The sequence below is a fragment of the Falco cherrug genome, chromosome 3 (assembly GCF_023634085.1).
Source record: "Falco cherrug isolate bFalChe1 chromosome 3, bFalChe1.pri, whole genome shotgun sequence".
Taxonomy (NCBI): Eukaryota; Metazoa; Chordata; class Aves; order Falconiformes; family Falconidae; genus Falco; species Falco cherrug.
The window spans coordinates 84,589,504-84,611,722 of record NC_073699.1 but is presented as its reverse complement, the minus strand read 5'-3'; the positions used below and the strand labels follow the sequence as shown (position 1 = coordinate 84,611,722).

The following is a 22,219-nucleotide window of genomic DNA, read 5'->3' as shown; positions in this document are numbered from 1 at the left end:
ATGGTTGGCTTTGTTTAGGCTTACAAATTCTTCACCAGTCAAAACCATACATTTTTTGCAAAGAAATCAATGTAGTCTGTAGCTTGAATACAATGATAATGATGACTGAGTGCTAAAGAAATAATTTAATGTATGTGATTTTTATTACTGGAAAGCCAAACTGTGAAAAGTTGAAAGCACATACATCTGATAATTTCAAGGCTCACTCTACAGATAATACAGGTATGCTCTTTCACTGAGACTTTCTGACTGCCCTCAAATCCTGTCCCCACAGGACCCAGCCTCCTTTCGCAGAGTGCACTCCAGCTCAATTCCAAACCTGAAGGGTCCTTCCAGTACTCAGCCAGCTACCACAGCAACCAGACCCTCGCCCTGGGCGAAACAGCGGCTGCCCAGCTCCCAGCCCGCAGCAGTCAGGCCAGAGGTGCCATCCAGAGCTACAGCCAGGTACGTGTTCTGAGCAGCACGGGTCTCTCACACTTGAAATCATGTGGGGTGGCTCCCAGGAAACAGACCTGTTAGGTGCCTGCCCGCACGTGAATGTCTGCCTTACTCTCTGTCTCGTTCAGTGCATCTGCAGCAGAGGGGAGCTGCCACCTTGATTTTTGTAAATCTAAAGTATGTTGACTTGCACGGTAACAAAATAATCCTGATTAAAAAGGAGATGTACATGCTAGTTGTAGTTACTTACTTGTATATATATTTTGGTGACATAAAAAGGAGATTTACATGCTAGTTGTACTACTCATTTGTATATATATTTTGGTGACAACATGCTTAGGCATTTAAGGACGAAAATTTCTGTAAGTGCACTGACTAGGAACTGTAACTAAGGTTTAGAATCTCTCTTCGTTGGCATCAGGTATAACTGAAAGCAGTGAAGTGCCAGCAAACAAAACCAAAGTCAGACTGACACCAGATGCAAAACCTGCTTGGGATACCATGCATCGCCTGGTGCCATGGCCTAATCCCAAGTGTAAGAGTGTAAGAATAATTTTTGGCCTTTTTTTCCCCCTATATTGCAAGACAAGCAACTTATCAGACAGCCACCTGTACATTTCAAACATTTTGAAAGATTGTTTCAGATGCTCTTTAAAGCTTTGTAAATCCGTCTTCCTGTCTAAATGATTCCTCCCGGCTCTGACACGTAACCCTCTCACCTTCTGTCCTTTTCAGTGTGACATCAAAGCCTCTCACTGGGATGTTTAAGCTTCAGTTTAGACAAAAATTTCTAGAAGAGTTCACTCTTCTGTACATAATCAAAGTCTTGACTGGGTTTTGTTGGTCAGCTCAGGTTATTTTCTCTGTTTAGATGTTAACTGCCCCAGCAAAGCAGTCCATCTCAGCGTGACACTGGGACACTTTGTAATTCAGGATTCTGTAGAACTAAGCAGTATTTAAATTTCAAAGCCTTAAATTGCTAAGAGATTTCAAGTGTTATATAGTCATTGCACAGTCTGTGGGATACTGAGAGACATACAATATTCTGTCCTCTCAGGTTGCTCAGAAAAGCTCCCTATCCTCTAAGACAGAAAAATGAAATAAAGCACAGTTAAATTTCATTTAAAATTGGATAGGTATCAGTTTTTCTTCTATAAAGGCTTTAAAATGAGCCTGCATAGTGGTAAGTCCTCAGGGTTTTTCTGTGTTTACCAAAGAGGACTTCCCTGATGTTCTTTGGGATTGAAGCAAGCAGGAGAGCAGGGTTCCAGATTTCTAGAAAGAAAAAGGAGGCTATAATAGGCAGTTGAAGCCTGGGCAGATTTGCGCTTTGTGAAGAGCATCATACCCTCAGTGTTAGCCTGAAAGGGTGTGATGCATTCTTCAAGGAGGCTAGAAAAAGTGATATGATGGAAGAAAAGGAACAGGTTATGACAGCAACAGAAACAAAAACAAAGAAGAAATGAGAGGTGAAGGAGAAAGAACAACAACAAAAAAAGTCAGGAAGGGAAAGTGTGCAATTGTCTAGGGATTAGATGTAGTGATATTCAATATAATTTTTTTCATACTCATTGACAGAAAATGATGAATTTATGGAAAGGGGAAAAATAATGATTAGATTTCTTTCATTGAGATCACACTGAAAAGCCATTGCTTAGATCTGAAGAGCTCTCATGAACCATCTACCCATCTACTGCAGAGAACTGGTTACCTTCAGAAAGGTAACTAGTAAGTTAGTAAGCCAACCTTTCCTCTCCTTTTTTTTTTCTCTTGGTATGAGAGGGCAGAAGATAGGTTTTCTTCCTATGTGCCTCCAGATTGTATGGTAGATGTTCCTGCAGGAAAGAACTCATTGAACATAATAATTTTTCACACCACCATCCTGCAAAGGATGCTTGACAGCTTCAGTTCAATTAAAATACATCTTGAAAATATTAACAAATTACCATGTAAACTATGAATTGATACCATAAAATGCATATAAAGGAGGTTTTAAAAGAGGTAAGCAAGAAGAGGAAGAGTCAAAACTTAAAATTAAAAAGTTTGGAATATGACCATTGCTGAGCCCACAATTAAGGAGAAAAAAGTCAATCTTCAGAATTGTTTTGCAATCCCTATTATAATTAAAATAAGCCTCAGGAGTCAAAAATGCTCAGATTGTGATAATTTTCTTTGGTATTTCTGTGCAAGGAATATAGCTGTCTCTGAACATGAATGATAGCCCAAATGGGTGGAAAAAACATGTAAATAGTCCCAAGGCCAGCTGTGGCAGCAAGAGCAATTTCTGAAAAAGCAATTGTATAAAAAAGAGAAACTAATTAGTCTTGGGGCTTCCTGTATAGTGCTGCGAAGTGCAATCTAACATTTTTGTCAGTTTGGAGGGCTTCATTATAGATCATAGAGTTTTTCCACTGCTTTGAGTACTTGAGAACATGAAACTTTTATCTTCTAAATGCTACTGGAATAGGATTTCTTCGTAACAACTGCTCCTCTGGGAATTACTCTGTTTCCTCACTGAAAACAGCTTCTTGGTGTCCAGATCCTGATATATCCTGTATTAATTGATTAAGGTTAGTTGTGAAGAGTCAGTAGTGGCTCTTACTACAAAAAGTAGCAGATTTTGTAGATAGTTGCTCAGAAGTGAATCTTCTATTTTGACAATGATTGATTTGGTTTACTGTCACCTTGAGAATGGTCAGCTTACATTGTAGCTATCATAAGAATAAGATGCATAGCATGTACTACTAATAGTGGTTTCCACATGTACTGTCAATTATTTGCAAGGGGAGCGGAAAGGAAGTGAAAGTAGTTTACATTTCTGTATGAGGACTTTTATAGCTTCTGGTGATGCTGCAGTCTTTTCAGAGGCTGAGGTAGCAACAGCGGTAAACCCCTGCTGTGTATTACCCTATGCTCCTGAAGTTTCTGGACTGAACAAGCTGGCAGAGAATTTGAAAACCCTTAAAAATAAAAAGCAGATGGAAAATAAAGGTAATAATAATTTTTAAAAGTCTTTAAAAATCCTTTAACAGTTAATTTTCTAACTTGTCTCCTTTTTCCTATAAACAAGTCATGAGTTTGTCGTTCATCAGACCACCACACCTCACTAGCCCTATTTAGAACATTAGCAAATGAGTACCAGAAAGTATTCAGTTGTCAAGCAAAAACTGTATACTGGCATTTTCAGTTAAACTCATGGCTCCTCTCACCATCAGTCACCTGTGCCACAAGGGTGATAGGCTAACCTACCTCACTTCTGGTAGGACGTGGCCGATGATGATGTTTTTAAAACTGGATTCCAAATATGAACATGAGAATCTTTCTGTCATTAAAGGAAGCAGATGAAATCTTAAGACACGTTACTCTTACAAAGATACTCACAGAGAACAATTCACTAGTATAACACCTACGGTAGTGAGGAACTGATCTGCATAATGCTGGTTTGATGCTACAATAGGTAATGATTGCAGCTTTCATTGCTGCTTTAAAATCAGAGACTGACCATCTCTGAACACTGTGAAAGGATCTCTCACAATTCTGTGCATACATGTAGACTATGATGGTGGTACCTACCTTCATCTATACATATGACCATTTAGATTAGGGTCAGGTATGCTGACAAGTTTTCCTAATAGCATTGAGCTGGATTTTGCAAACACAGTATAGCCATTACCTTTGTGATAAAATCAGGAGAAAGAGATGGAATAAGCCACATTTGAGGGATCCAGTCGTATAGTCTGGCATCTGTTATATAATTGCATTTGAACATAGGGCAGCATCTTCCTAGTTAGGTCAGGAACTTAAAAATGACAGCAAAGCAGTCCTGCAGAAGAAAGACCCACCCACAGGTGCTCCCCAAGGACTGAAGTCTGCATCCTGAAGGCTGGAGACTGTTAAGCATTTTCCATATGCTCTTCTGCCCTCTGTAGAAGAGTATTGATAGAGGCATCAGAACCAGAGCAGAGTCATACTTTGAGTGAAGCCGTATGGTCTTTTGAGCTGACAGAAAAAAAATAGCTCTCAATTGGCTGGCGAGTCTTGCAGTCACTGAAAGAGCACAGAGCATCACTGAGATTGTGAAACAGAGCTGGACCCTTAAAAGGCCACCTGTGTCTCTCTAGAACTCTGCCAAGGATGATCAAGTCTGCTGCCTAACCACCCATGTCTCTTAAAAACCCTAGTAAGGATGATCAAGCCTGCTGCCTAACACTCACCAATATGCAAGAAGCCAAAGCAGCCTGGAGGGATGGCTTCTGCACCACTTCAGCATCCAATTGGAAAATCCTCACTCGAATCAAGAGAAAGGGTCTTCTTACAGGCAACAGTGTACTGCATCATACTCATCAGAGACCCTGTTTCAGAATTCAAGGGCCAAGTGATCCCTGAAAGTTCCAGAGAGCAAAATGTACAGAAAACTGGTGCTGGCATTTAATGCTAAACTAAAAACGCTTGTGAATACAAGTTCATCCAGACCTAAGATGGGCATGCAGATTTACTCAAATTTATCACGACTTTTCAGTTTTTCTATTATCTGTCAGAGGAGTAGACAGGTTCTTGAGGGGAAGTTGTCATTTCTTAAGGGTAACTGGTATCATGATCCAAATTTTCCACCATTTCCTGGAAATTCTATGATTATCTCATTCCCAGGAAATTACTATGAAGCTTTTTCTGTTCTTAGTTCTGTTTCTAAGGCTCAGGCAGTTGCACTGACAGAAGGTCAGTTCCTTAGCACCTGTGAATTATGAAGCATAGATGTACAGAACGTACCAGGTTTTGCTGTTACGTTTTGGCATTCCTAAAAAGAAAATAGTTTGAAGGGATTTTAGATATGTCAAATAGATCTACTGCACCTGCTAATATATTCACAATGGTCATCTTGTTGTTCTCTGAGGCGTTTTCTATTCTGGTTTTGCTGGTCTTACTCAGAGTTTTTTCCCTCTTGGAGCAATCTCCAATAATCAGTGTGCTGATGTTTCAGTAATTAGCAGCTGACCCCAAAGTTTTGCTTAAGCTCTCTAGCCATCAAGGATTTTATAATTCCTTATCCATGAAAAACATCTGGCAGAATAAATAATTCAATAGTTATTTGCCCCTCACAATTCCACTTCATAAAAAAGAAATCTTGTATTGCAGTCTTATATTTAATCTTTTTCGGTTAAAGTTCTGATTTAAATTTTCAAATGGAATTATTAAAAAAAAAAAACAACCAACAAACAAACCAAAACAAAACACCCCAAAAATGCTGATGTCCTGAAATGTAGTGCATTAAATGCATGAATTATAGCAAGCAAGCAACAGTTACATTGTTCTATAGTCTACCATAACCTAACTGGACACCCTCAGTAATTTTCTGTATAGAGCTCTGCAGATTGTGCAGATCTCATTTTGTCTATACAGTAAGGAATTAAAGATTAAATGAGAAAAACGTATTTTCATAACTATATTAATGTTCTCGTGTTTTTTTCACACATTTCTGCTGTTAAAAAGGATATATAACAGAACTGATTTATTGAATCCAAATAAGCAAATCAGTCTTCTTTTCTTTGGGATACCAAAAAATTAAATCTCTTAGTCTTAGAACAGGTATTTATAGGGTTGTAGCTTTTATTCACATCTACGAAATCGATAGATACAGAAGGATATAACAACTGGGAAGAAAATTTGATCTCAATTTATTAGTTTAAACACAGTTTCACTATCAGGTTGACAACAATAATGGATAAATGATAAAATAAGGGGGAAATACCGTTGTATTTCATTCTTCCGTGTGAAATATATCATCACATTGGAGGATGAACAGTGACATGTCTGTATGGTTCTCTTAAACAACAGACAGGAGAAACAGAGGGGGAAACTAAAATGCATTTTGCCTCTGAAAGCTTAAGTGGAGAATGTGATTGCATACTTGGCTCTTTGAAAAACCTTAAGAACCTCACAGTAAATTTAAGACAGGTCTGAGATTAGTCACATCCTAGAAAATATGGCATGCTAATGTTTTCATTGCAATCTGTTCATCCAAAAGTTCTCTCCTTCACACAGAGCAAATGCTTAGCTTTTTAAGAAGTGCTGTATGCTGCATTATTAATTATTTAATTCTTGTGTCCCACCACTACACCTTCTTCCCTATAACAGCCAATTGTGAAGTGGGACTTACTTGTTTTTTTAATTAGTACTTGCAGAATGCCTGTAGCTTTATAGAGATTTATTAGGAATATGGGATAATACTGGTTTACTTAAAAGTAATTACTCTAAATCCTTGACACATAAACCAGTGTAGAAATAGATGAGAAAACGAAATTTTGTATACATGAAGACAGTGCTTGCCTAAAACCCTTATGATTAATGACAAACTGCCTAAGTTACCAGTGCATTAGCAGTGTGTTGCTGAAGACACTGGTAACATTACAGAAGACTATTTTGGAACAATGTTGAATATTACAAAGTATGCTATTATGCCACTTGACAGTCCAAAAAGAAAAATTTATTAACAAATATCAATTGATGACATAGCTGGTTCAAACAACCATGTGCAAAACTTGCTCTGTCCATGTTGTCTTAAATCTTGCCAGCCTGTTTTTCTTTTATAAGTGTTACCATACAGTTTAAACCCGGAAAAATGAAAACTCTACTCCCTTCAAACGCATTATTGGACAGTCAGTTGCAGATTAGCCCTTCTTTCCAGTTTAAAGCAGAGACGGTAAGTAGCTCAGCATGAAAGTAGCTTTGAAAAGTTCATTGATGTTCCCAGAGTTTGCCTTCCTGGTTTTTGTTAGGAGTCTTTCAGATGAGGACCTTGAACATTTTGGCTGTTTGTGAAAATTTCAAGGCTTGTACTTGATGCCGTGGTGTTTGTAACTCACAGTCGCTATCAGGACAGTCCAACTCAACACCAAGCTAGCTACTTACAGCTCTTATCCTCTTGTCCACCCAGAACCTAGCATGCAGAATAGCTGGAGGGAACAGTTTACATTACATTTACCTATAAGGCCATTGCTCTTCAGGCACAAAACCTCCCGAAGCCACAGAGGGTTGGGTCGGGCAGTGCTCCCTGGAGACACCTGAATGCTGGGAGTGCTGGTAGCTTCCATGCTACTAACTGGGAGCAAAGCACCAGGAGCAGCTCTTTCAGAGCCTTGCATCTTGTCCATGCCTAGAAAAACACATATTCTTCCCTCAGATGCAAAGCATTTGAGGGGCAGAGCTCAAAAAGTAAAAAAAAAAAAAAAAAAGGACAGAAAAATTGCTATGGGCCAACATAGGAAGAAGTGTATTTCATGCATTTTGAACCTCATTTATTCTTTGCTCTGATTAGTTGTTTTATCTTGTTCCCAACCAAATCCTTTATTGGGTATCCTAGTGAAAGTAAATCGTTTCACACCGGGAACATGGTGCTTTTTGTTTACTTCTTTTTTTCATGTAGGAGGCTACTAAAAACCCACGTCGCTATTTAAATGTGAAACAACGCCGCTGTTGGCACTCAGCACACCGCTTTGAATCGGGTCACAAAACTCATTATTCGCATTTTAAAGGCTTTTCTTGCTAAGGAAATCAGTGGCTGAGGGGTGTGTGTGTGTATTTGGGCGAAGCACTGGTCAGACGGACCAAGCTGCACCGCCAGCTCCCGGGAGCCGGAGCGCTCCCTCAGGTTTCAAATAAATCTCCTGCATAACCAGGAAAAAAAAATAATATAACGTATCCGAAAGGATAGCGCGTCTTCCAGCGGCGCGCCGGGCTCTCGCTCACCGCGGGGCGCAGGTGTCGGAGGATTCAGTTATCACCAGATTCACCGAGATCTCCTGAGCCCGGGATCCTCGGTAAAACGGGGAGGCAGCCCGCGCCCCAGGGCGAGCTCCACGCTCCGCTGCCCCAGAAGCGGCTCGGGCACGTCGCTGGAGTCTCCAACAGGCAGCACCTGCCGAGGAGCGTCGGCCGCCCCCGGCCCAGTCCCGCAATCACCGAGCCCCAGGGGAGCCCCGCGCCGGCAGCTCCCGCCGCGCCCTCCCGCCCCTTCGCAACGCCTACGGAGGCGCGAGGCGGCCGCCCGCCCTGCCGGCGGCGGGACACGGCCCGCGCGAGGCTGCCCCGGGCCCGGCCGGCGCTGAGGCGAGCGCCGCGGTTCTGCCGCCGCGGGGGTGGGGGGGTGTCCTGCGCGGTGCCGCTCCTCGTACGGGCACCGGGCTGCTCCTCTGTGGGCGACGAGCCCCGACTGGAGCCCTTCCCGGTGGCTTCAGCTGCTCCTTTCTGATGTACGCGGGACGACAGTGCGGGCGCGGGCGGGGGGAAGGCGTATTTACCCAGTTACTCGAACTCGGGCTGCCCTACGCCTGGTTAAGGGCAGGTACGCCAACGCATTTCGGAGCCAGAGACCCCGGGGCGGCGTGTGCCCGCCGCAGCCGTGCGGAGGAGTTCAGACGCCGCTCGGCCGCAGCCGGCGGCCGGTTTTCCCTCAAAGGCTGGAAATGCTTTAGCAGATTAACGCGTCCCTTAATCCCCCGGGCGCTGGGTGCCGGCCTGGTTTAAGGTCAAACAGGGGGCTGCGTGCGGCTGGGGGGGGGGGGGGCGGCGAGCGAGCCCCCTCGCCCCGCCCCGAGCAGCCCGGGGGAGCCGGACGACCCCCGCCGCCGCCGCCCCCCCCCCCCCCCGCTGACGCCTCTGCCTTTCCTTCCCGCAGCAGGGCCCGGGGGGCCGCGGCGCCCACCCGGGCGGCCCGGAGCCGCCGCCGCCGCCCGCCGCCCCGCAGCCGCGGGAGCCCTTCGCGCCCAGCCACGGCAGCGCCTTCCACCTGCCCGAGCCCCAGCACGCCGCCGCGCTCTACTACGCCAGCTCCACGCTGCCGGCGCAGCGGGTGAGCTCCCCGCTGCCCGCCCAGCCCGGCGGCTCCCCCACCAAGCTGCCGCGGGCCGGCTCCGCCGCCGAGGGCGCCGCCTACGCCACCGCGCAGCGCCTCTCCTCCCCGAAGCAGTCCCCCAGCCGCCTGGCCAAGTCCTACAGCACCAGCTCGCCCATCAACATCGTCGTCTCCTCGGCGGGACTGTCGCCGTCCCCCATCCGAGTGACCTCCCCGCCCACCGTCCAGTCTAACATTTCCTCCTCTCCTATCCACCAGTTAAGCTCCACCATCGGCACTTACGCCACCCTGTCGCCTACCAAGCGGCTGGTTCACGCTGCCGATCAGTACAGCAAGCACTCCCAGGAGCTGTACGCCACCGCCACCCTGCAGAGACCCGGCTCCCTCGCAGGTAAATCGCGGTCGGCAGCGCCCAGGGTCCGCGGCAGCGGGGAGGGGGGGGGGGACGCGCGGTGCCGCCGCGGCCGCGGAGGGGGACAGGTGGCGGGGGGCGAGGGAGGGGCAACGCGGCCCCGCCGGCCCCGGGCGGCAGCGCCCCGCCAGCCGCCGCGCCTCCCGGGACCGGGCGACGGGGCTGCGGGCCGGCAAGGGGAAGGAGCGGGGGGCGTTTGACCGAGCCGGTTTGGGGGGATCGTGGTTGCCGTTCCGGTGAGTGGGAGCGGCGGGCCGCCCGCCTGCTTCTTCAGCAAAGTGCGTTACTTCTCCCGGTGCCGGGCAGGTGCGCGCCGTGTCGGGAGGGTGCGGGGCTGGCAGCGCTGGGCGCAGAGCTCCCTGCTCTTACCCACGGATCGGGGAGGTGGGGGGGAGTATGTTACTATGGTGAATGCCTTCTCTGCCGCGATCAGAAACTGTGAGCCTTTTGCAGAGAATCGCTTTCCCCCGGATTTACAGGCGCTTCCTGGGGTATTTGACAAGTTTGAGGTTACTTAGCAGCAACTCCCGGTGTACCAAGTTGTGCCGAGTAATAGGTAGCGGTTATTTGGCTCCGAGTGCTCTTCGGGGAATCGGCTGTTCCAGCTGATTTAATGCCTCTGTAACCGAAGACTTTGAACAGATCCTAGAAGTGAGATACGGGTGCACTGTTCTCTAAACCATCTCTCTGCTAAACTGAGGATCCTTCAGGGGTGGGTTTTAGTGTTCTCAAAATTTCCAGTTTCATTGCTATAGTAACAGCTGCTATGCTCATATGTTCTCTTGTGTGACATAAATAGATTTGAAGATAAATAGGATACATAAAGAGGTTTGGCTGTGTTTATCAGGCAGGTACACAAGTTTCTTACTGGAGCTAAAACCTCTCCTCATCCCCCTTTCTCCTCTCACCCATCTCCCCTCCCCCTCTACTCCATCAGTTCTTGGCATCCTATATAATTCCAGTGTGTCTAAACATACAGATTAAATTCACTGATAAAAAAAATACAGTACTAGTTTATCTCCTCGTAAGAACTCTTTGATGGTTTGGGGTTTTTTCCCCTATTTAAAGGGTGGGAATTTGAAAACCTTTTTAGTTTATGTAACACTGTTATTGAAGTTCAGAATGTATAAAGAGATGGTATCACTAAATGATGCTAAAATTGAGATCAAGGGACACGTATCAATCCTATTGTCAAATATTCACTCTCAAATTACAAAGTGGTTTATTAGCAATTATGTTAGTACAGCTTCTCTCCACTCAAGTCCAACGCACTGTTGGCCACAGGTATTAAATACTGCCTTTGTAAAGTCGAAACCTAGAATTGCCATAGACTTCATGGTTTTGGGAGTTTTGCAACTTAATCCTATAGCAAGAGTTGCTTGGGCCTAAATAGGCATGGAGGGAACTGTCAGCATTGAAGGATAATTCAATCTAAAACTTGGACACCTGTGGGTATGAACTGCCAGTATTTCCTTGATTTTTCTTTACCTTTGTTCTGGGATAGAAGTCTTTGCTTCGGGAAGTTTCTAGGAAGCACAGTCCATATCTCTCTTTACGTACTTTTAGCATTGGAATTTGTATTTTACTGGGGTTTTTGTTTTTGAAGAAGGCATCTTTTATAGCATTGCAGCATTAAACCTGTGCTGATAGCTTAGTCAAAGCTTGTTCTGTAGGGCTTAAGGCCTATTACAATGACTCTGAAGTGCTACAGCATTAGAGAAGCTGTTTGTCCTGTACTAGACCCAAGTTGCAATGTGCATGTGGACTTTTTTGGACTTGTTAGCCAATAGTGGTTGTACAGGCATTTCTAATGGGGTTTTCTACTTTGATTTGAATAAAAGTTAAAAAACTGGCATTCATTTTCTTGGATTGCTTTTAAATAAAAGCTTTTGATAAGACTTCTTCTGCGTCTTGCATAATGTAGGTACTTCCTTCACTGCCTCTTTTCAGGACACACTGTGAGGAGTTACTTGTCACTGATTTATGGTTCAGGTGAAGGAAGAACTCGTAAAAACATGCATTTAGGAAATGACTGGTGTATTTTTGTGTTGATTTTAGTATGGAAGGGGAATAGTGATTGTTCATTTAAACTTGCTATTACATTTGTAAAAATTGGAAAAGCAATACTAACTTTTCCAAATGTTGTGCCAATCAGAACAAACGTAAAGAGCTTCCCAGTTATGGTATCTCATAGGGATTTGCTTAGGGATCTTAAGATATGCAAAAAAAATCTCACTGTCTTATTTTATAATAAATGGAAAATCCTGTAACTTGAAGAAGTACTAGGTGACAGACATGCAGAGATAGTATTGCTACTTAAAAACAGAGTAATCAAAATGAAAGCAACAGTATGTTAGGAAATTGCCTTTTTTTTTTTCTTCCACAGTGTTGACATGCCTTTCAGGTAGTTCTTGAAAGGAGCTGTATCACATGACCTATTCTTTTGCAAAGTTTCCTATTGTGTACTCCCACCTTTTATTTTCCATTACCTTTCTGTAACATATTCCTCAATGGCATCCACAGGATCCGGAGTTACACATTTGCTAGCCCTGGTAAGAGTCTGACTAATCTTCTAGACTTCCACTGGATTCACTAAATTCAATGGACTACACAGAGGCTTAAAACTAATGTTTGCTTTAGAGTTAGCCAGGATCAAATGTTATGGATACTCATAATTATTTTTTTTATAGGCTTTTTTTGCTCAGAACAGGTTTGGTATTTGAGCTGCAAGTATATTATATTATTGCAGAAGTTTTCTAATCATTCTGTTAGAAATCAAACTCATTGAGGAGAGCAAGCTATGATGTATGTTGAAAAGCTAATGTTCAATAAATGAGATTTTTGCTTCTTCTTCAGAACATCCAAAGATTTTTTTTGAGAGAGAGAGACAGGAGGAGTAGGAGTGGAGAATAGTTGTCACATTGCACTGATAGATGGTCTGCCTACTGTGATTAATGTGAAGTTGAATTGGTATGTATGTGTCATCACAGGGATGATGTTACTCAAAATAATCCTTTTTTATATCTGGGAAAAAAAAAATATATTTGTAGTAATTACCAGGGACACAAATAATGCATTTGTTTTAATTATTTTGCATGACATTAGAAATTTGTAATGGAGCTAATTCATGAATACTACTGGGTGTCAGTGTGCTAAACAAACTGAATGGCATCAGTACCAGGGTTAGATGTTTAAAAGAGAAGACCTTCAGATATGATTTTTTTTTTCTTTGAAATTGTAATTGTAAAGGTACAATACAAACCTAGATTGCCCAACACTGAATCTGTGTTAGACTTAATTGAAGTGATGGTATTATTTATATTAATTTCCCATGAACTCGATTATGAAACATCTTGAAATTAGAATAATGGCAACTCTTAGACTGCATCCTGAATTTTAAATAAGACATGCAACAGCATGCAGTGACTCAGTTTTAACCAAGTAACCTTAGAAACGTCTTCAGAAATTGGTTTTAGTCTAGTTATACTTGAACTGTTACCACTGCCAACTGTGTGTGTGTGTACGTGTATATAGTGGTTTTTGTGAGTGTACACTTTCTGTGTTTATTCTTAGTCTAGCTACTTCATTGCTATGATCTGCAGTGACAGCTTTGGAAGTAGTTTTCCAATCCGCACTGCTCTAAAGCATACTCAACTGTCCAAGCAGCAGTCTGAGTCCAGAAAGCACAGTTTGTAATTACCTTCTTGCAGCTTCCGCACCTGGGTTGAGCTGTGGAGTGCTGCTGAGAGCCAAACTCACCAAAGCAGTGCATTTCACCTGGAATGAGGAGTATGTAAGACAGCAAGCAGCAGAAACATGGGAAAAGCTTTTCAGGAGGCAGGTCAGTCACACAGGTGCCCACTGTTCAAGGTCCTCTGAAGCCTCTCCTGCTGGCCAGAATCGGGCAGATTTAGGAGCAAAGGGAGAGGAGGCAGTGAAATGGTGGTGTTGATGTAGTTTGTGCCTCAGGTTATGTGATGGTGTAGCAGCCCTGGTGTTGCAGAGCCACTCCGGCCTCTTCATCAGGCTTAGGGAAGACTAGGGACACGTAAGACAATGGCAGGTCATTTTATGCATTATTACAAAAAACTGAAAAGAAAATAAATATATTTGAAGACTGCATCATGCTCCATCAACTGTACTAAAAGGTTAGGTTTAAATAATGAGTGTTGGTGTGCATCACTTTGTATAATATTAAGTGGAAAGAATGTTATGCAGCTATTCTTCATGCAGTAGTGGCATGTTCCACAGAAACAGGAGCTGCAGTATCCCTCAGACAGCCCTGATGCCACAGCTGAAAACTTCAGTGCTCAGCCTCATGTTTGCAAACACAGTCGTCTTTCAGGTCCTTGTAAAATCAAAACGAAAGGGAATTTGTCCTTTCTGAGGCAGCACTGTTTGTATGCATGTGTGGTATTAATACTAATATAGCACTTGTTTATATAAAATATGCTTTGCACTCTTAATTGGGCAAAGATTTCAGAGTTCATCAAGGTCTTAACTGGTTCCTTCTGCTCCTTCATCTGTCTTGTCTCGCTCTTCTCCCTCTTTGCGGGGGACCTTCCTTTGCCCTTTCTCCTTCTGTATGCTTTTCATTGCATGTGACATGTTGAACTCTGCTTTCCTGATGAGATTTATGGCAGGACTGCTGTTTGATCATGAGTGTTGACATGTTTTAGCATTTTGGTGTGCAATCATACGGGCATAGAGCAGATCAGTTTACGTAGCTGTTTATGGGATATCTGATAAATGTTGCTACTAGCATGGATTGAGATTTCTTTATTACTAGTTCATTGTCATCTTTACAAAAAAATATTTAGTTAAGTGTTACAATTCTCTGGTAAATCACACTGCACTATGTAGGTGTGCTAGAATAGCTGCATTACTGCTTGTGAGCAGACATGCATGCAAACCCGTCTTTCAAACTTTTACATGGGGGAGAAAAAACTTTCAGCAGAGTTAGTATTAAAATCAGTGTTACTGCTAACCTAATTTAAATTAGCCTCTTTGGGGGATTTAAGCTCTATGCAAGTAAAATACTCTTTTTGGACTACATTAAACCCAAATTTGCACCATTTGCAAATGCAGGCAAGACTTACCACATGCATCATCATTCAGGTTTTGGGCAGGACATTATAGATAAGGAAGGTGCAATCAACATGTTAATCCACAGCCAAAGTGGATCTAAATCATCCCAGAAATAAAATTTCTCTGTACCTTAAAATCCCCACCTGAGACACAGGGCTGAGCTAATAAAACAGTCTAGGTGTGATGTGCCATTGTACTTGTTTGGACAGGTAAGGAAGGAAAATCTTTGGATATTTTGACGTTGGACTTGGACTATAGATGTGATCGATCATAACAAAAAGGATACTCACTTGTTTCCCTTAACTACTTTTCTTGTGTTTTTACAGGATCTTGTGAGTTATTTCTTTTATAGGGAAAACAAAATTACTTCATTAATTTTAACCAAAATGGTTCTCTATAGATTTCTTCTAAGTATTGTTTTTATTAGCTAGGAAATTCTTTTAACTGCTGTCAGACCTTTTACATATGAGAACATTGGTAATCCTTTTTTGTTCTGGGACAGACGGTGCAGTCCCAGGATATTTTTTTTTTCTCCTTCCACTCCTGTTTGTTTTGAGATTGTATCCGAAAGAGAACAAGTTATAAGTCTCTGATAAGTATCTGAAATACTATTGCATGTCTCAAAATCTTCTGTTTTATTTTCTTGTCTGAAAGAAACAAAGTTATTTGTTTCTGCATTGTAACCTGGAGGTTAAAAGTGCTCAAGTTGGTCTTGGAGGTGATAAAAATACAAAACTCAGTGTTCACTTTGCTTTTCTTTGTCGCTTCTTCTACTTCTACCTATTCCTTCCACCAGTAATGATCTTATTAATTGTTACAACTGAAACATTTACAATAGTGCTCAGTTTCAATTTGGAGAAGGTATCCAAAATGGACAGTCTACAGCAGTAAAGCAAAAGAAATAAGATGGGTATCTTTGAAATGTCTTACTGCCATTATTTTTGTTCCTACATCTTTCAAATCTAGCGTACGTGACATTAATTTGCCAGATATGGAGGCCTCATGTAGGCTCTGTCTTTGAACTAATGAACTTGAGCTTTGACTTACTGTGTGAGCAAATGCTACAAATACATCTAAACACGGGTCCTGTTCTCATACTGACCATAACCTTCCCCTTTGCTTCCTATTCTTGATATTTGACTGCTCCTCCCAATGGTCTTTCAGAGGGGTGTGAAGTCAAACAATATTGCAAAATAGCAAGCTCTAAGGCACAGAAAACCAGTCTGCAACATTGCTGAAAATAGATTCCATTGGTATGAAGCTGCAAGTACTTCAACTGAATGGCTGTGGGAAATGTGAGTGGCAGTGGCTGTTTCTGGGCTTTAAGGTGACTGGTCAGTACTGAAGTCTGTGCTGTTGCTTCTAACCACAACCTGGCCTGCAGTTTCTGGCCTCTGGTCCTGAACTTTAGCAGTGTACCTAAAAGGGGAGGATTTGAATGGAAGCATGCAAGCCACTGGAAGGAATTTCTTCAGCATCAGAACAGCGTTTAGAAAATCTGTGCTTAAATACCTGATGAAAAGAAGCACAAAAAGGAACCAAAGCTGGCAAAAAGCTAGCAGAGAAGAGTCAGTGTTCATAGCAGAAAGGTGTTTAATCCATGGAGCTGGAATTTTTCCATCAGTTTTCCTTGGATAATGAAATGCATGAAGAGCAGTGTTTTGGGAACCTAACTTCTTGGAACTTTTGTTTGGAGCAATGGAAATACATTAGTCAGTGTTGGCATTCCCAGTTCATACAGCCTTGTCTTGCTTACCTAGATTTGTGTTACTTTTAGTAACTTTACTAAACGTTACTTTTAGTAACTTTAGTAACTTTAGTTACTTTTAGTGAAATTACAGGGAGAGGCTAGGGCCTCATGAACTTTTGGGTCTTGAGGGCATGCTAGTGAGGCTGAGTGTTGTCCATGCCTGTTACCATGCCTTGTGCCCTCAGCTCTGCATGGTGTCTTCATGTACTTGTCCTTTTCAGTGGCCGGGAGCATGATTCTGAGTCCTCCCAAATGTCTTTGGCCTTGAACTTGCTTGTTCAGTGTAGAAGAGAATGCTATTGTATGGTATAGGGAGTATTGGGCAATAGGAAAGTCCCCTTCAATCACATTTCTGATTTGCTTGTTGGTATATGATCTAAATTGGGATGACTGTGTGTGTTGATCATTTACTGGGCAAAGAAGGCACATGTGGAAGCTGTAGCTTCCTCAGGGTCTAAAACCCTGTTGCAAGGCCTGGAAATGTTTGTCATTAAACCCTCAATAAATGGTGACAGTCCCTCATGGTCTTCAGGTATTTAAGAGAAGTGATAATATGCACTTATTTCTACTGTGGTTGAAAACTTCATCCCTTCCAGTTGCTATGGCACGCAAACTTTTTGCAGTAGGTGGAGTAGCCGAGATCTAGAAAGTCAGTACACAGCTCATCAATAACATAAGTATTAATTTGCTGGGATATCAGATAGCTTTTTGGTGGTTATGTGCACACACCAGCTTTAAAGCAGTGCAGGTGCCTCTGATCATCAGTAAAGTGATTAACTGTGGCAGGAAGAAGATTGTGAACTGGGGAGCTGAAGAAGGCTCCCTTTATTTAAGGCTAAAACTTGGGTGGGGAGGTGTCCATGGTTACCCATGCTGAGATGCAAAGTGCTCACAGTTGAAAAACATTGGCCATCAGTGGTGGCTGCCAGAAACTACACTGGACCAAATTTGCTGTGACCAATCATGGGAGATAAATGAGGCATTTTTTTCTGTAATTGTAGGGTCAAACTTGAAGATGACCTAGGTATGGACCCACAACAGACAGAATACTTTTTGGTTTTTTGAAGGTGGTATTATAGAGGGCAGAGAGATACTGTCTAATGATAATGAATTCGTGGAACTGTATATTATCCTAAGTGGGTATAAGCAAAAGTCAGAATTCAATATGCTGAAATGAGAAGGACCAACTGATGACTAATCTTATAAGGTATGACATATGAAACTGCCAGTTGAATGACATAGATTTTTAATAAGTACATCAAGTTGCAACTTGTAGTGTGTAAGTGAAGAATAGAAAATTGCTGTATCAGTTTGAATACAAGTAGTCTTAAATCTCAGTCAGCCCTCACTTTTCTGCGGAAGTTGTTGCATACACTTTTCTATATTTATCTCTTCCATGGTGTCATGTCTGTATCTTGCCTTATGGCCCCTTGCCCTCCCCCTCCAACCCAGGTGCGAACCATCCCTTTTATCAGATTGCCAGCTGTGCTGCTGTCCGGCAGTAAAACCTTTTGATCGTAGGACTAAAGCTCTCCCTGGGTTTAAAGAGTGTTGCCTGTGAAGAAAGCAAGGGTGGAAAAGGAGCTGTGGCCCTCTGATACTGGGGCAGATTTATTGTGACTAGAGACCAAAAGGCCTCCTCTCCATGGGGTCCTTCCCACACCCACACCTTCCCTGAGCATTCCAGTTCAGCAGAGATGCAATTGTGTTTACATTTGCTCACCAAAAGGTGCCATAAGCTCTTCACAGGCTTGATATCAAAGTCCTGCGAGCATGATCTGCAAAGGAGGGTGAGTTGGACTTTTTCAGATATTTGGGGGGTCAGGGGGTTGAGGGAGATGACAGGCTTTTGTGTGTTTGGGTTTACTATGCCCTGAAGAAAGAGAGAACCAAGTAAAAGAAAAATTGCAGACCAGCTAATCACAGTGCTTTGGTGGACGTTGCAACAGAAACTGATAGAAAGCATAATACAGGACATGAAGGTGATAAATGGTTAATGGGATAATTTGCAACATGAGTTCACCAAAACCAGATTGTACTGGAATAACCTGCTTACTGACCTTTTCTTAGGTTATATCTGATGTCTTTCTATTCCCTGTCAGGGCTCTGTCAGAGCACCCATTTTCTGTAGTGCCACTTACGAAGTGTTTAGTTAAGCTAGAGAAGATGGATATTCTTGTGAGAGCATAGCTGGGCAAGGACCTGTGCAAAGGAGCATTGTCAGTTTGTCATTTAATAAATCAAATTAATGGAAAGGAAGGATGCTACTAATAAAGCCCCACAAGGAGAACTCTTTTGGCCACTTGAAAAATACTTTTTTCATTTTATTATCTTGGTACTAAACCCTGGAATATGCCAGGGAAACTTTTTGATAGCAGAATGTTAAGAGCCATTTTCTGAAGAGAGGACGATAAATCCTGTATAGAAACAGTTCTGCAGATCAGAGAGAAAGAATAGAATTGGAACCAAGCTAATAATGCACCTAATAGCTAGTTACAAATTAGGAACCTTTGGCTGAAAACAAGAGTAGGAAAAGACCTGGGTGACCTTTTTGACTGCAGTATGTCTCAGCTACCTATATTAGGAACATAATAGAATATTTCATGGTCTAATCACATAACAAGGAAAATTGGGAGTGTTACATAGGGTTAGGACTTCGTCAGGGGAACTGTATAGAACTGTGACCCTCTGTGGGTAAGAGAGACTCTTTCCAGCCCTCTTCTCTTCTCAAACGATTTGCCTGGGTGGTCAAGAAATGTAGAAGCCTGTTGTGCCTAGACCTGACTTAGTGTGTTTCCCTCTTTTTCTTAACACAGGAAAGGCTGATAGCTTACGTAGCTGCTATCAGTAGGTGGAGGTTATGCATCAAGACTGCTAAATCCTGGTAAGAATAAGTAATTTGATGAAGCAATTTGCCAGTCTTTTTTCAAAGACAAAATCAATGTGGAGTCTTTGGCACCTTTTAGGATAGTAGCATCTGACCAAGGAGGGAGTGAGGGCAAAAGGTATCATAAGAGTGATTTGTTTTCACCAGCAGGCTTTGGTTTTAGGGCCTTGACTAACCAGCTGTGATGTGTTTGGCTGGAGGTTCTCTGTGAACATTAGTTCTTCAGTTTTCCCTCAAAGAATTGAGACTGGTAGCCCTGTCAGAGTGACCCTTGAGCCATGATTCCATATTGTCTGGTCTCTAACTAAGCTTCAAAGTTTTCAAGGTTTATTCATCAAAATTTTGCATAACTTTCTGTCTGAATTTGGAGTTCCCGTCTAGCTCATGTCATCCTTGTCTGTGTCCCACTTCAAGCTGGTTTTGGCAAGGATCTGGAGCTAATGCTGAGCATCACTGAGCAGTCTTCTCCAAAGTGATCCACTTCGTGTTCTGCCCTGCTTAAGATCCTATCTTGTGAGTCTGGGAATTCAATGATTAACTGTCTTAGCCAAGAATCTCTTTTTGTCTGAAGTTTATCAAGATCGTGATGGCTTGCATGTCACTGCTTTTCTCAGTCTGCAGTAGGTTTCAGACTGCCTTTGTAACATCAGGCAAAACTTGATGCAAGTGTCTTCAGCCAGCCATGTGATCATGGAGGTGTTGGCTACACAGGTCAGGCATCGATTTGACATGGAAGTGTTGTCAGTTTGCATTTATGGAAAACCAGGAGCTAATTGTGGGACAGTTCAGAATCCCTCAAGTGTTTGTCACCTTTGGACTAACATGCATCTGATCCTTCTAATTGACTGTTTTTAATTAATTAACTGTTCATCAACTAATTAACTGTTGAAGCCCTTCTCAAAGCTGAACTCTTCCAGTGGTTTATTACAAACTGCTGTGAACACATTTCTTATATTTCTTGTTAGGTCTCCTTTTACTTTTGCTAATGACCTTCTGTCACCATTTCTCTCTTGCACCATTTGTCGTTGCTGTGAACTCTGCTGGAGTGACAGGACTCTTTCAGCTTGTGGTCCTTTCCTCGCTGTGCTTTTCAGGGATAATATGAATTTTTGAGATTAGTGGCACATCACAAAGTCTGTTGTGTTAGTGTTGTTTCTTTTCTTGTCTTTTTTGGTTTTTTTTTCTTCTTCTCTCTCTTACACCCCCCCCCCCCCCCCCTCCCCCCATCTCCTTTAAATCAGTTCCTGGAAAAAAATCAGTAGTTATCTATTTCCTTTTTTCGCTTTCTGGTTGTTGAGGAAGGATTTACATAAGCTATTTTCATGAGTTTTTTTAAATTGGGTACTAAATGCTTACTATTATTGTTATATTAGTAAGCGTACTGAATTAAAAAAGAAAACTTATTTTATGGGTTACAGGATAAACTTTGCTTAGGTCCTTAAGCTCCTCATGATCATGGTATTAACAGTATTCCTCTTTGTCTCTACATTCAGCATTTCTTTTCTTTCTTTTATTTAGAGCAAGCCTGTTAGAATCGCTTTAGATATTATAATGATTTTAATAAGCGATTAACAACCTAGAACCAGCTTGAATAATGCTATGATAATCTAATGAACGTAACTGTCAATGTGGATAATTGCTGCTCTAAACTTTTTTACATGCGTAACTCTATTCTGCAATTAGATTGTATTCAAATTGAGTATGTATACCTTTAATAAAAGGTCCGTGTTTTCACTCTTTCATTTTAAATGCAGTGATTCTCAAATGGATAATAGAAACTTGATGAGTAATATACTGTGTTAGAGAATATCCAAAGAGATCTTCCCTTTCTTAAATGTGGCATTGAAAGAAAGGCAAAGATAATGAACCACATTTTTTCCCCTGGAATGTCACAGACTTACATGTCGGGTCTTGGTAATTTCTAGAAACCAGGGATTGCAAGGAAACACTTACTGGGAGGAGAAAGCATTTAATATTCTAACGAAGATGACTTTACGTAAAAGAACAAATGCTATCTGATGCTTTTCTCCATTCTCTCAGTGAAATGCAAGTTTGAGTACAAAGTGTTACAGATAAAATCTTCAAAAGTTAATATTGTTCACATGTCTAATAATGTGCAATCTCATTGTAAAAGGAATTACAAAAGATAAGTTGCAAACACTCTTCTGTCAGCAAACCCCAGATGTGGTTTCTTAGATTTCAGCCGCTTGTGTCAGAGACTGGAACATAGGTTTGCAAAAGAAGTATGTACAATATTCATCATAAATTAATACTTCTTAAAAGGATGCATGCATAGTCAGGATTCATTAGAACTATATATTTGCATTTTCCCTGTTAGCTGGGAAACCACCGGCTGGAACTCTGAACTCCCAGGAATGATAGTGTGATTACATAAAAAATTCAGATTGCCCAGCAAAAGCCAGTTGAGGAGTACTATAGTTGGACAAACTTAACATTTCATTACCCAAGTGAGTTTTATTTTCTGGTGTTACCTTTCCCACACTGTCACACACTGACTGTTTTTCCCTTCGGGCACCGCTATTCTGCAACGCACGTTCCTTAATGAATTTCCTGTGCCAGTCTTGAGACTTTCACTTCTAGTTGGATTTAAGCTCCAGATACTCTTTCTGTTCCATGTGCAGGGAGGAGTTGATGTGGAAATGCTTTCCTCTTCCTTTTACACCAGAGCTGCTGTGAGAACTTGCTCCATTTAAGGTTGATTGAGTCGATGCTTGGTTTGGGGCAAGGGTTGTGAGCTGCTGGGCTTTTTAGATGCTGTGCTTTCCCACAGTG

The 22,219-nt window shown here is 42.3% G+C and overlaps 1 protein-coding gene across 9 annotated transcripts in view; it reads left to right on the top strand.

Annotated features, from left to right (window-relative positions):
* Nucleotides 1–22,219, top strand: part of CTNND2 (catenin delta 2) — a 680,681-nt gene that overhangs the window by 379,995 nt on the left and 278,467 nt on the right. For 6 of the 9 annotated variants that reach the window (XM_055705594.1, XM_055705593.1, XM_055705596.1 and 3 more), the window contains 2 exons: nucleotides 275–447; nucleotides 9,113–9,680. In XM_055705594.1, the coding sequence (XP_055561569.1) occupies nucleotides 275–447; nucleotides 9,113–9,680 (741 nt within the window). The remainder of the gene's footprint in view (nucleotides 1–274; nucleotides 448–9,112; nucleotides 9,681–22,219) is intronic. The other 3 variants (XM_055705599.1, XM_055705600.1, XM_055705601.1) reach the window with 1 other exon arrangement.